Source organism: Amphiura filiformis, chromosome 17, assembly GCF_039555335.1.
Source record: "Amphiura filiformis chromosome 17, Afil_fr2py, whole genome shotgun sequence".
In the NCBI taxonomy this organism is placed as follows: domain Eukaryota; kingdom Metazoa; phylum Echinodermata; class Ophiuroidea; order Amphilepidida; family Amphiuridae; genus Amphiura; species Amphiura filiformis.
The window spans coordinates 43995022-44010776 of record NC_092644.1 but is presented as its reverse complement, the minus strand read 5'-3'; the positions used below and the strand labels follow the sequence as shown (position 1 = coordinate 44010776).

Below are 15755 nucleotides of genomic sequence, written 5' to 3'. Positions count from 1 at the left end.
GGCTGTATCTCAAAAACAATATTTCCGAGTTCCGACTGATTTTTCTTGATCGCATCCCGGGGATCGCATCACATAGGCTAATAGATTCTACATTGAACTTTTAATCTAAGAGTGTAAGAAAAGCCAACAAGCCACAAAGTGTTGAAAATGTGCCCTTCGTCATTATGCTCTGCAGCGCTTGAAACTTGGAATTCATATCGGGTTTGTCACGATTAATGATTTTGGCTCAATTCTGTGTATAGTTCCTTTTGTATGAACGGTAAATACTTACGCTTCTCTGACGCAAACCTCAATCTCGGTGTAGTTCCCATTTTGTGTTGGGAAACAAGTGACCTGAAAAGAGTCAAGTTAATAAATAAGGGGTTTCATAGGCACCTTTTCACAGTGGTATCTTTGGAACGTGGAAGCACATCAGACACACTAAAAGTGATTTCCCCGGGGTGATTTCAGAATACGAGGAATGTTCTTCTGATAATATTTTGAATTTTTTGAACTCTACGAAAAATACACATTCTATGGCAAATTATTAAAAATTTACATTTTTCATTTAGGCCTAGCAGCTCATTAAGCACACAGGTAACACACATGATTTAATTCTCGCGTTTCACAATACGATGTGCCGCCAGTGGTTGCTTTTGGCAGTCAAATTTTTGACTCCAGAGTCGACATCGCCGTTCTAGCTGCTATTGAATTTTCACGCGAGTGTGATAATAAATAATGTTGAAAACAGCTCCACGAAGGATTCCCTGTGGTCAATAGATAGAAATTGGATCTACTATAATTGTAAATTGTTGTTTTAGTGTGCATTCGCATGTAACATCATTATAATGACATTTAAACCCACAATGATGTATGTTCCTGTATTGTTTTCGTATTTCGCGGGCTTTGGATGTCGACATTTTCGCATGATGCACTATGTATGCTGGAGGCGCATCTTATATTGTGAAACGCGAGAACTAAGAAGATATCCCGACCGGTTTAGCATATTTAGAAAGGTTGCGATTTCCAAACGCCGTGATCGTACGCCCAATTATCTTTTTATTTGTAAGAAGTCATTATAATAAAGCAACAGTGAGGTGTGACTTCATTCATACGCACGGTTCATATGTACAGATTGTCTATTGAAATGCGTCATCCGTGTGAGTTCGGCCGTATAAAAAGGAGATTGCGATTTGCCTTTTTGATACAAACGCACGGTCCACGTTGATATTTAACAGTCCTCAAAGTAAACTTTATAAATCTAATGATACAAATGTTAGGTCTTTTTTGGAAAAAATAAATGAAAGCCTACATCTTCAATACGAAAGGTCAAAATTTTAAGTACATATCAGATTACTTCGAGGACTGTTAAATATCAACAATATTTTTTTAAATATCAATTTTCTAAAATTTGCCATAAAATTTGTATTATATCGCGAATTTCAAAAAATCAAAATTATTTGATATCAGAAGGATATTCCTCGTATTCAGAATGCAATAAGATGTGTCTGAGGTGCTTTCAGGTCCCCAAAAATACTGTGCAAACGTTGCTATCCGATTCCTTAACTAAAAGAGCAAATAATAAAATAATGCACTTACCACGCTTAATACCAACGGCAACATTACAGCCACTAAGCGGGCCATTATAAAGGCTACAGCATGCAGACAAAAGAAAAGTCCTATTTAGTGTTGGTTTTTTTGTTTTCTTTTAAAGTCTTTATCCGGACTATGACAATAATTTTGACGTTCTTGGAGTTCATGCAATTCCAAACTCGCTTTCCATGAAACGATGCACAGGCCTACATGTAGGTCTAAACAGTGGTCACTCTGCATGGTCTGTTGAAACCACGGAATTAGAGAAAAAACGATCTTCGACAAAAGTTTGGTGAAGTAGGCCGAAAGCCTCTGGTAACTGTTTACACCAAGTTTCAAATATTAATCCTGCTAAGAAATCTTGTAGGCTCTATAGCCTACTCCTCCGCCTGAATCGTCCCATTCCCGTTTTGTGATCGGACGCCTCACCGTACCTTGGGACACATCAGTTCTTTCTTCCGTGATTTATAGCTTCCTCGTCCTTATTCCAGCTGTGCAAGATAGGTAATCTTATTTCAAAAGACAAAATGAGCTCAAGTAAAGTTAAGTTCTGAAAAGACACAACCACAGTTTTTATGCTACAAATTCACCTGAGCTCCGCACCGTGTATCTCGCCGGCCCTTTTAAACGGACTTTAAACTACACTGACATAGGTCTATACTCAATCATGTAATAATTTAGCCATGACGTAGCATGACAAGTCTCAATTGTATGCAAATTACAGCCTAGGTAGTTTCCCGCGAACATGTTTTTAAATGTTTTAACCCCTGGGTTTTAACGTAACTTTTTGCTGAACCATGAAATGGTATCAACCTATAATAACAGTGATTGTTACTTGCCTACTAACTTACTTAGGCCTATATTTATACTGACTAACCTTTTGGACTGAAATAGGTATATCTTGAAATATGGTGTCAAACGAAAGCGAAAAAACAAACATTATTCCTGCCGGGGTTACACTCCTCATAAGCGCTGGGTCAATATTGGTATTTTGGGTCCTCTTCATATCTCAAAATGTCAAGAAGGTATGACCCCCGAGTGGTGTCAAATGAAAGAGAACAAAAGTATTTAAATTTTTTTTTTTTTTAAATCCACACACGCAACACTCCTCATAAGACCTGGGTCAATATTCATATTTTGGGTCCTTTTCATATCTCAAAATACCTAAAATGTATGACTCCCCCCGCCCCCCATTGGTGTCAAATGAAAGAGAAAGAAGTAAAGAATGTATTTTTTTAAATTCCCCACGGGGTTGATAAGACCCGGGTCAATATTCCTATTTTTCCTCGGAAAAATACCTCAGCCCAAAACAAAACCCTCCGATTTCACACAATGACCTCAAAATAGATGGTGCGCAGTTATTATTGTCTAAATCAGAGCAGGGACTTGACATACTGCAGTTACTGTCCGTTTTCCTATACATAATACATAGTACTCTCACCATTGACGCGTGACCTCTACAAACAGTGTATGTTATAGGTATAGGCATTGCCTAGTTAACGTCACTGTGTGAAAAATAACCAGCCAATATTTAAAGTACTCTCTGAAATTCTAGAAAACATAGTTTTGTAACATGTCCTAAATTTTTAGCTAATTTAGATGTTTGGAAATATTCGCACTTTGGTGTTTTAGCGTATGTTATAGGTAATAGGACATTGCCTAGTTAACATCACTGTGTGAAAAATAACCGGCCAATATTTAAAGTTCTCTCTGAAATTCTAGAAAATATAGTTTTGTAACATGTCCTAAATATTTAGCTAATTTAGGTGTTTGGAAATATTCGCACTTTGGTGTTTTAGGAAGGATATGTAAACGACAGATAGCACCAAAAAATATGAAGAAATTATTTCCAAACCGTGTTAAGTATACAACCATTATGTTTCTCATTTTCAAGAATGCTGGTTAACAATATGCAGACTTTTGTCTCATTTTGTAAACAAAGGCTCACACAGTATTGTTACCTTGCGTTTGCTTTATAATCGTTCACCCAACTGAAACTATAATACCAGCTCATTGCAATATTGCACAGTTATGACTTGACCCTTCATACACTACAATTATAATTTATATCATTTATAGCACGGGCTCCAAAGTGACTCAAATATGACTCAAATTAACTAATTGACTCGAATAGCTTTGAAAATCGATTTTTTTTTTTGGCTGCTTCGACCAACAACACCTCCTCTGCCCTTAAAAGCACAATGGCGGGTAATGCTGTTAATTGACAACAAACATAATGCATATTGTGAATGGCAGAATGGTCCAGATCCATGTAGATATAAATCAAAATAATAATTATCGTACGATTTGCTATTTCAATATCTTAATCAATTAGGTTATTTTTGTAATAACGACTTATCACGTAGGCCTAAATTGAAGTGCATTGAACTATAAGTATACTTTGATCAGCTCGTAATCGGCGGGAATTTTAACATCGCGGATTAATATCAATATATTTTATTTTGAGAATTGTCTTCTGACACCCCGCCAGAAAAATCACAAATTATTAATTCAAGTCCTATACTTGTCTACTTTCTTTAACATGCACATTTTTTAGATCTTCCAGATGACCAATATCACTCTTAACGTGGATCTACTTTTTCGGCGTAGTGGTAAAAGCCTAACAATTCCCGCCGATTACGAGCTGATCAAAGTATAGATAAATCTGGAACAACATCAATAATATTACCCATGCATTATGGCTTTAATTCTGTGGTCTTAACATAGGCCTATCATTGGTGTGTGCGGGGCACACCGACATCGCCTGGCTAATAATTATTTGGTGTAGCAGAGACACTAAAATGAATACACGGGATCGATACACGTGAATTGCTATGCACGATTTTGATATCAGACGAAAATCTTCGGATACCGGGTTAGAAAATGATGAATATCTCCCGCAAAAGTTCGTCTGAAGAAACCAGTTTATAACAATCTAGTAATGTGCGCTTTCCACCTCCTGTGTGTACTTTATAACAATCTACTAATGTGCGCTTTCCACCTCCTGTGTGTAGTTTATAACAATCTATAAATGTTCGCTTTCCACCTACTGGGTGCACTTTAATTACAATCTAGTAATGTGCGCTTTCCACCTCCTGTGTGCACTTTATAACAATCTAGTAATATGCACTTTCCACCTCCTGGGTGCACTTTAATTACAATCTGATAATGTGCGCTTTCCACCTCCTCCTGGGTGCACTTTATTACAATCTAGTAATGTGCGCTTTCCACCTCCTGTGTGTACTTTATAACAATCTAGCAATGTGCGCTTTCCACCTCCTGGGTGCACTTTAATTACAATCTAGTAACGTGCGCTTTCCACCTCCTGTGTGTACTTTATAACAATCTAGCAATGTGCGCTTTCCACCTCCTGGGTGCACTTTAATTACAATCTAGTAATGTGCGCTTTCCACCTCCTGTGTGTACTTTATAACAATCTAGTAATGTGCGCTTTCCACCTCCTGTGTGTACTTTATAACAATCTAGTAATGTGCGCTTTCCACCTCCTGGGTGCACTTTAATTACAATCTAGTAATGTGCGTTTTCCACCTCCTGTGTGTACTTTATAACAATCTAGTAATGTGCGCTTTCCACCTACTGTGTGTACTTATAACAATCTAGCAATGTGCGCTTTCCACCTCATGGTTGCACTTTAATTACAATTTAGTAATGTGCGTTTTCCACCTCCTGTGTGTACTTTATAACAATCTAGTAATGTGCACTTTCCACCTCCTGGGTGCACTTTAATTACAATCTGATAATGTGCGCTTTCCACCTCCTGTGTATACTCTATAACAATCTAGTAACGTGCGCTTTCCACCTCCTGTGTGTACTTTATAACAATCTAGCAATGTGCGCTTTCCACCTCATGGGTGCACTTTAATTACAATCTAGTAATGTCAGTTTTCCACCTCCTGTGTGTACTTTAATTACAATCTAGTAATGTGCGCTTTCCATCTCCAGGGTGCACTTTATAACAATCTAGTAATGTGCGTTTTCCACCTCCTGTGTGTACTTTATAACAATCTAGTAATGTGCGCTTTCCACCTCCTGGGTGCACTTTAATTACAATCTAGTAATGTGCGTTTTCCACCTCCTGTGTGTACTTTATAACAATCTAGTAATGTGCACTTTGCACCTCCTGTGTGCTCTTTATTACAATCTAGTAATATGCACTTTCCACCTCCTGGGTGCACTTTATTAAAATCTAGTAATATGCACTTTCCACCTCCTGGGTGCACTTTATTACAATCTAGTAATGTGCGCTTTCCACCTCCTGGATGCACTTTATTACAATCTAGTAATGGACGCTTTCCACCTCCAGGGTGCACTTTATAACAATCTAGTAATCAGTCCGGTCCGGGGTGTACTTTATAACAATCTAGTAATGTGCGCTTTCCACCTCCTGGGTGCACTTTAATTACAATCTAGCAATGTGCGTTTTCCACCTCCTGTGTGTACTTTATAACAATCTAGTAATGTGCGCTTTCCACCTCCTGCGTGTACTTTATAACAATCTAGCAATGTGCGCTTTCCACCTCATGGGTGCACTTTAATTACAATCTAGTAATGTGCGTTTTCCACCTCCTGTGTGTACTTTATAACAATCTAGTAATGTGCGCTTTCCACCTCCTGGGTGCACTTTAATTACAATCTAGTAATGTGCGTTTTCCACCTCCTGTGTGTACTTTATAACAATCTAGTAATGTGCGCTTTCCACCTACTGTGTGTACTTTATAACAATCTAGCAATGTGCGCTTTCCACCTCATGGTTGCACTTTAATTACAATTTAGTAATGTGCGTTTTCCACCTCCTGTGTGTACTTTATAACAATCTAGTAATGTGCGCTTTCCACCTCCTGTGTGTACTTTAATTACAATCTAGTAATGTGCGTTTTCCACTTCCTGTGTGTACTTTATAACAATCTAGTAACGTGCGCTTTCCACCTCCTGGGTGCACTTTAATTACAATCTAGTAATGTGCGTTTTCCACCTCCTGTGTGTACTTTATTTACAATCTAGTAATGTGCGCTTTCCACCTCATGGGTGCACTTTAATTACAATCTAGTAATGTGCATTTTCCACCTCCTGTGTGTACTTTATAACAATCTAGTAATGTGCGCTTTCCACCTCCTGGGTGCACTTTAATTACAATCTAGTAATGTGCGTTTTCCACCTCCTGTGTGTACTTTAATACAATCTAGTAATGTGCGTTTTCCACCTCCTGTGTGTACTTTATAACAATCTAGTAATGTGCGCTTTCCACCTCCTGTGTGCACTTGATAACAATCTAGTAATGTGCGCTTTCCACCTCCTGGGTGCACTTTAATTACAATCTAGTAATGTGCGTTTTCCACCTCCTGTGTGTACTTTATTACAATCTAGTAATGTGCGCTTTCCACCTCATGGGTGCACTTTAATTACAATCTAGTAATGTGCATTTTCCACCTCCTGTGTGTACTTTATAACAATCTAGTAATGTGCGCTTACCACCTCCTGGGTGCACTTTAATTACAATCTAGTAATGTGCGTTTTCCACCTCCTGTGTGTACTTTATAACAATCTAGTAATGTGCACTTTGCACCTCATGGGTGCACTTTAATTACAATCTAGTAATGTGCGTTTTCCACCTCCTGTGTGTACTTTATAACAATCTAGTAATGTGCGCTATCCACCTACTGTGTGTACTTTATAACAATCTAGCAATGTGCGCTTTCCACCTCATGGGTGCACTTTAATTACAATTTAGTAATGTGCGTTTTCCACCTCCTGTGTGTACTTTATAACAATCTAGTAATGTGCGCTTTCCACCTCCTGTGTGTACTTTAATTACAATCTAGTAATGTGCGTTTTCCACTTCCTGTGTGTACTTTATAACAATCTAGTAACTTGCGCTTTCCACCTCCTGGGTGCACTTTAATTACAATCTAGTAATGTGCGTTTTCCACCTCCTGTGTGTACTTTATTACAATCTAGTAATGTGCGCTTTCCACCTCATGGGTGCACTTTAATTACAATCTAGTAATGTGCATTTTCCACCTCCTGTGTGTACTTAATAACAATCTAGTAATGTGCGCTTTCCACCTCCTGGGTGCACTTTAATTACAATCTAGTAATGTGCGTTTTCCACCTCCTGTGTGTACTTTAATACAATCTAGTCATGTGCGCTTTCCACCTCCTGTGTGTACTTTATTACAATCTAGTAATATGCACTTTCCACCTCCTGTGTGCACTTTAATACAATCTAGCATTCCACCTCCTGGGTGCACTTTAATTACCATCTAGTTATGTGCGTTTTTCACCTCCTGTGTGTACTTTATTACAATCTAGTAATGTGCGCTTTCCACCTCCTGTGTGTACTTTATAACAATCTAGTAATGTGCACTTTCCACCTCCTGTGTGTACTTTATTACAATCTAGTAATGTCAGCTTTCCACCTCCTGTGTGTACTTTATTACAATCTAGTAATGTGCGCTTTCCACCTCCTGGGTGCACTTTAATTACAATCTAGTAATGTGCGTTTTCCACCTCCTGTGTGTACTTTATAACAATCTAGCAATGTGCGCTTTCCACCTCCTGGGTGCACTTTAATTACAATCTAGTAATGTGCACTTTCCACCTCCTGTGTGTACTTTATTACAATCTAGTAATGTGCGCTTTCCACCTCCTGTGTGTACTTTATTACAATCTAGTAATGTGCGCTTTCCACCTCCTGGGTGCACTTTAATTACAATCTAGTAATGTGCGTTTTCCACCTCCTGTGTGTACTTTATAACAATCTAGCAATGTGCGCTTTCCACCTCCTGGGTGCACTTTAATTACAATCTACTAATGTGCGTTTTTCACCTCCTGTGTGTACTTTATAACAATCTAGTAATGTGCGCTTTCCACCTCCTGTGTGTACTTTATAACAATCTAGCAATGTGCGCTTTCCACCTCCTGGGTGCACTTTAATTACAATCTAGTAATGTGCGTTTTTCACCTCCTGTGTGTACTTTATAACAATCTAGTAATGTGCACTTTCCACCTCCTGTGTGTACTTTAATACAATCTAGTAATGTGCGCTTTCCACCTCCTGGGTGCACTTTATTACAATCTATTAATGTGCGAATTTCGGGGTTTTTTGGGGTCCTCCGATGTGGTAGCAGGACAGGGCTTGGAAGAGGCGAACGATGGGTTTTCAGATTATGGGTTCCGAAGTAAGCGTCACAGCTACAAAACAGAGTTGATACAGCGTGTCCCAAAAGTAACTTAACATTGTGAATTGGTCATATCTCAAATATTTCCTACTTCATACCAAAATGGAGAACATATTCATATAGATTGATCTTTTAGAATTATTCTGATACCAAAAACAGCATTATTGATGACCCTTTGACCTTACTGTGAACAATAGAGTTGGTTCACTCACTGCGCACGCTACATTTAGGTATGAACATTCATGGATTAGGCTACATGGCTTAGCGTAAGCGTGACTGCTGTTTTGGATTATAATTAGGATATATTGACAATATTAAACTTTACTTTAAAATAGTTGAAGTGAAGATGAATTTCCTATAGATCAACGGATTCAGGTCGTGTGGTTCTTTGCCGAGACAAAGTCGGACAAACTCACTGAAGCAATGTTTAAGGAACAGTTTAATGTAAATTATGCACTACCCAGCCGAAATACAATCCAGCAACTAGTGCTGAAATTCCTATCAACTGGATCTGTTCATGATCTACTTCGGGCAGGACGTGGAAGAACATGAAGATCGGCTACAAACATCGATGTCATACGAAGAGCGGTGATGAAAAGCCCAAGACGATCAGTACGTCGACTTTCAATGGAGAACAACGTACCGCGTACAACTGTTCATCGAATCCTCAGAAAAGATCTTAAGTAGTTTCCATATAAAACCCTGATAAAACAGAAAATGAAGTTTACGCATTGAAAACAAACAAACAATCAATCACACAAACACAGCCAAATTAAACAAAACAGATTTTAAAATGATAACACGTTATATCGTGTTATCACGTCTCAAATGACGAGACTTATTTTGCGTTTATAAAAGTGAGTTTTACGGCACGGTAGATATCCATTAATTCCATGCCAAAGGGTCATGACCGCATAGGCATGTTTGGTATCGTAACATTTCTAAAAGAATTATCTGCATACTGTGCAATTTTTGTAACAACACTATTAACCCAACGCAAGTTATGGCAAATTCACAATGTTAAGGGACTTTTGGGACACCTGGTATAGTAGTGTCTTAATCATTGAGAGACGTATATCGTATTAGTTTGAAAGGTCAGGACAAGAATTATGGGTAGGGGAAGGTGGGGCATAACGGACCCCCGGGGCAAAACGGACCCACAGGAAAAATAGGCCTTGGCAATACTGTCGTCTATGCAAATTATATCGAGGAACACAAGTATGACCACCCAGATTTACAACAAAAAATTGATCTGAAACAATCTACTGACATCCGAGCAAGATCGAGTCAAAAAATTACAACCTGTCTGACGTAAGATATGCAGATGTTTAATGTACTGAAATTTTACTTCATTAATATCGGATTCTTAAATAATTGTGTATAGGGGGCCTATGTAAACACTAAGGTACTAGCTTTGAGCTGTATGTACTGCATGGGCTATATGCTACAATGTATTATGCATGCAACCTATTCCTAAAAAATCGGGTATGGGGCAAAACGGAACCCTAGTGTGGGGCATAACGGAACAGGGTTCCGTTTTGCCCCGGGCGTTTTGCCCCACAGATGGGTTCCGTTTTGCCCCAATTGTACATAAATACGTCTTCACTCAAGTAGGCGTTATCTAGGGGCCTACTCGAGCATGGTAAACACTTCGCTGAAACATAGACATATTAAACTAGGCCTACAGATAGAATTAATGATTAAAAGTTAACTTACTCCACAGAGATGGGTAGGCCTACTTAATATTTCTTTCTAATCAAATATTGGCCATACATATTATAGGCCTACTAGGTCTATAAGAAGTTAACCACTCACTCCACAGAGATGGTAGGCCCACTTAATATTGTAACTGAATATAGGCCTACATATAACTAGGCCTAGGGCCTACCGATGGAACTACTGATATAAGTTTACACCCAGGGTGCCGTTTTGCCCCATAGGGGGGTTCCGTTTTGCCCCGATAGTGGGGCAAAACGGATTTATTTTTTTGAAAATATTTCTTCATTTTTATAAAAAACTGCAAGATTCAAGTTATATTGGTTAATGGTATATTAAAGTTAAATACAATCTTCAACTGAACATATAATTTTTACAGTCATATTACTTATGGTGACGTCACAGAGCATCCTTGAAGTTAAGTGTTCCGTTATGCCCCACCTTCCCCTAATGGGTGTTGGGTAATTAGAGATAGGCCTATCACGAGAACCGCCCAACCCGAGAACCGCGAAATCTAGTCATAATCTATTAATGTGCGCTTTCCACCTCCTGTGTGCACTTTATAACAATCTAGTAATGTGCGCTTTCCACCTCCTGGGTGCACTTCTATTACAATCTAGTGATGAAATGCTTATCATCTCCTGGGTGCACATTTATTACAAACTAGTAGGCCTTAATGTCCACTTTCCACCTCCTTGGTACATTTCTATGACAATCTAGTAATGTACAATCTCCACCTCCTGGATGCACTGCGCTTTCCAACTCCTCAATGCACTTTTATTACAATCTAGTATTGTACACCTTTGGTTTCCTGGGTGTACCTTTGTACCAATCTTAATTCGCTTACGACCTTCTAGATACACTTTTATGACAGTCTAGTAATGTGTGCTTTCCACTTCCTGCATGCACTTGTATTATAATCTAGTAATATATCTGCTTTCCATATTCTAGATACATTTACATTACAATCTTATTTTACAATATTATAAAGTGCAATTTCACCGGCTGGATATACTTATATTACAATCTAGTAAACTGCTCTTTCCACCCGATGGATCATGGATACTTTTATTACATTCTAGTAATATCGGCTTCATGTTCTGGATACACTTTTATGTTAACCTAGTGATGTGTGCTTTATGGCAGCTGGGTACACTTTTATAGCAATCTAGCCACCTTTTGGTTGTACTTTTATTACAATCTAGTAATATATACGCTTCCACCGGCAATGTGCACATGCATAATCTAGTAATGTACGATTTCCATCTCCTGGGCACATTTGTTACAATCTACTACTAGATCATGTAAATTCCAATATCTTTGATCAATTTTGTTCACTGTCTTTCTCAGTTCATCTCTTACCTATATTCTTCCAGCCATTTCCTCTTGTGCAGTGTAGCATTATGGTGCAGAATGTATAGCATATAGAATGCTAGGCCTACCTGAAACAAAATGAGCTGTAATAAATATCCTCGAGAAAATTCCGTTTGTTGTATACTGGCATCTGCTGCATACGTTTTGTTGCCACAGCTCCGCGTTTGTCATGTTGCCTTGGGATATCAACGTCGCGACGCACATCATTATCGCTCGCGGTAGATCGCGCAGTAACCACGCGTCTCTTGTGCGCACCATGAAAGACCCCGCGCAAAAGATCAGAAGATTTTCAGGAAGAAAAGCAAACAGTGTTTATTTTATTTCGTCGTCATTTTACCACTGTTTTCAGTTTTGCTTGTATATTGCCGTAAATCCTATCTTCTTGATATGAATTCTGAAAAGTGCATTCAACAGAACTCTGATCTAAGCAGTAATATGCAGGGCATTGAATCGTGCAAAAACAACTCCGATCCCGCTTTAGCAGCACACGCAACAAGTGAAGAAATCGCGAACACCAAGACGGAAGCTTGTGCGGTTCCAGCATCATTTCGGAAAGCGATTAAACCACCTGCAGTGAAAAGCTTGGTTTCAATGTGTGCATCAATTGCATCTGATAGGGCTGATCTGGTGTCCGTAGATCGTCTTATAAGTCTGCTTGATAAGACTGTGTCAGAAATGAGGCCTGGAGCTGTTTTGCCTGAAATGAAGTGGATGCTGCTTGGTAGGTTGGTTTGAGGCTTTTTTAGAGTTAACTTCCAAATTTGTCAATAATATGGTATAGTAATTTGCACAAAAAAAATTCTTTTCAACGTTTTAAACGTATTTTTGGTCAAAACTTTCAATAAAATTCAAATGTCGGGTCATGAAAAAACATTAAAACATCATTTTAAAAATGTTGTCAAAATGTCATTGTAAAATATATTGGATTGGCAAACATTTTTGCAAAATATTTTGTGAACACTTAAAAAAAGAGAATGTTTTGCAGCATTTCAATAATGTTTTTGAATGTTGTTAAAAGTCAACTCATTGCATGAGCTCCATCATAATCTAAATTGACCATTATTTTTTCATTGATTAGGCCTATATATTCTATCCATTAAACCTCCCTCATCAATCATTTATTTGAATTTTCATATTTGGTATAACACAAAATAGTGAAAATGTTTTGCCTGTTTGTAATTCGTACTAACTCTGAGAAAAACAATCCTAAGAAACCCTAGAAATAAATGTTTGCCATATTTTGTGGTGAACTTGCATTTCTTGATATTATATGTGGCCGGAAAAAAAAAAAAAAAAAAAATGTAAACCAACACCCTGACTTTGGAGCTCTAAGGGCAATACAATTTTTTAGGCCTAAAAATACTTTAAACATAATTCCTAAAAAATTTCAAAATATAAAACTTTTTACTTTTATTGCCGGTTTAATAGGTCTTACTAAAGGATATGGATAGGTTTAGGTTTCATTTGGCAAAACACTAGAAAATATTTTTTAATCCCAAAATATTTAGTGCTGTTTTTTTTTTCTGGAATCAGGGTAGGCTATAGGCCTAACCAACTATAAATTTAAATTTTGTGTAGCATTTGCGACGGCTAAAATTTAGTTTGCAAATCACTAGTATTTTCGACAAGCATTCACGTGTTTCTTTTCCACTAATCAACCACCTTTGCAGATACGATATTGTTTGTAGCCGATTCACCGGAGAACTTTCCTGCCAAAGTTCGTCAAGGAATACTGGAAGCTGCTTTGGGCTGCGAGGTGTTTGACGCCCAGCGCACCATGATTCAAAAGCGTCTATTTGCAGCATGGGATAGAGCTTGTTGGGAGTGCGATGCAACAGAAGATGCACCAATGCAAGGTATTATGGGTGGTTGGAAATTGGTAAGAATTCAAAAACCAAAGTGTAATGACTCATTTTCGCAAGTTCAAAATCTATTTCCTTTCCTTCTTTTCTTCCTCTGCATCTTCGTCTTGTCCTTTTCCTCCCTTGTAGAACAATATGACCATCAACAATGATATTCATAGCGAAAACAATTCACTTGCCCGGTACAGACCATTCTGGAACACCGTGTATACACAGCACCCACCCCCTCTACAATTACACTCACACACCATTCACCCCAACACACACTCCACCCCTCCTACACACCCCAGATGCAGCTTGAAGAGGGTCAAGCACATATCATTCACCCCACCTAGACACACACAAACAAGATGCCGCTTGAAGAGGATCACCTCGGCAAAATAAAATTTTAAACGCTATCATACGTCATCGATATCATATTGTCTTTCAGCTCGACATCCACATGAGTTTGAAGTCTACAGCACTGAGAGACTGCGAGGGGAACCAAGATGTCACACACTTTCATCATATCAAAACTTCATCCTCAATCACAGTAGCAGCCCATCAACTAGTGAACATGAACACTACAATTTCAAAAACAAGGAATTCACCAGATGGTGGTGGGAGCATGATCTAAATACTCGTCGAGCATTTCTGACGAGTGATCAAGAGACAATAAATTACGCTGTACAGTAACAATTTTCTACTAAAAAGGATAATTGGGTGTGGCTGTTAAGGCTCAACTCAGTTCGGACGCGCTCTGAATTCACAGACCCGTCTGTGAAATCACATACATAATCAATTGCTTCCCATTCAATTTCCAGTAATGTTTAACTTCTAACAATGTTTGCTGACGTAAAATGAATAACAGATTTCCACCAGACATTCGACATAACATAAAACAGATTTTCCGCCAACACACATTTGTTAAAAGATAAAAATGAATTGAAATAAGATAGAATAACAAATACTTCTTCAAATATTCGGAGTCTGTATGGCCCTTCATTGCATTATTGTTTTTTCTGAAACTGACTGTAAGCTCCGTAGAGTAAAAATGGAAATAAAAGAGTGAAACATATCTCTGTGTCGCCCCCAGAGATTACATCTGAGAACCAATTTCTATTCTTTTTCAGGATTTTTGCAGAAATAAATTTTGATGAACATTAAATGTGATACTTTTTCCAGGACTGGAGTTGAGATGTTCATATATTGTATGATTGATATGAAAAATGCTAAGAACGCAGATTGCCCTATACATTGTACTATCCCTCACTACAGAGAAGAGCTCAACTTCTCTGCTCATGATTATGTGAATGCGACTGAAAACCACTTTTGAAAAAGAACAAACACAAACTAATTTGGCCTGCATATCTCTGTACAACATTTTAGGAATCTTTCTTGTTTAATTTCTGCTTGGGATCTCATCAGTAATTGATTTGCATAAGGTCCCAAACATGATACCAAATGACATAACTTCTTATGGAAATTTGTTTTGTGTTACACCTAACTCAATGATAATCTGGAAATGACAACAAAACAAGAAACTGCAGAATAATAAGTCACTAACTGGACTGAGCTGAAAACACTAAAGCTGTCCTCCTTTCTCCACTCCCTCAACCTACAAGTAAGAGTCTTGACACATTTTTTTTCTTCAAATTTTCACAAGTTAATACTGGCGTTTTTATTTTGCCTTGTTAAAGGACCCGCATGGTGTTTAGTATAATATTTTATATTTTAGTATACACATTCAATTTATTAAAATACATTGCATTTAATCAAACTCTGATATATTTTGAATGCATTGGAAGTATACATAAATACCATACATATTTGAAGTAGCAGATTTGGGAAGGAAACAACCCAACCAAACATGAAAGTTGACATGAATACACATACAAGTGTCAATATATGTGATGCGATCAAGCAAAATGAATCTGATGTCAAATAAAATCAACATTCAGTTTTCAATCTCATTATATGAGCCATTTTCAGGGCTTTATTTTGCTGAAAATCCCATCATAATTAGACTTACGGTTCCAGAAATATGGCCATT

The 15755-nt window shown here is 38.0% G+C and overlaps 1 protein-coding gene across 1 annotated transcript; it reads left to right on the top strand.

The window, feature by feature from the left end:
- Positions 1–12208: 12208 nt before the first annotated feature.
- LOC140138446 (uncharacterized) lies at positions 12209–15023 on the top strand. Its single transcript, XM_072160338.1, has 3 exons — positions 12209–12582; positions 13532–13717; positions 14154–15023. Exons 1-3 carry the CDS (start codon positions 12249–12251, stop codon positions 14396–14398), a joined length of 765 nt encoding a protein of 254 aa, XP_072016439.1. The 5' UTR covers positions 12209–12248; the 3' UTR covers positions 14399–15023.
- Positions 15024–15755: the final 732 nt, after the last annotated feature.

Bases quoted from the DNA above. Each gene is read 5' to 3' on its own strand.
- LOC140138446 (XM_072160338.1), top strand. From the start codon at position 12,249: ATGAATTCTGAAAAGTGCATTCAACAGAACTCTGATCTAAGCAGTAAT. The intron at 12,583-13,531 runs GTAGGTTGGTTT...CCACCTTTGCAG, and splicing joins AATGAAGTGGATGCTGCTTG to ATACGATATTGTTTGTAGCC. The intron at 13,718-14,153 runs GTATTATGGGTG...ATTGTCTTTCAG, and splicing joins AGAAGATGCACCAATGCAAG to CTCGACATCCACATGAGTTT.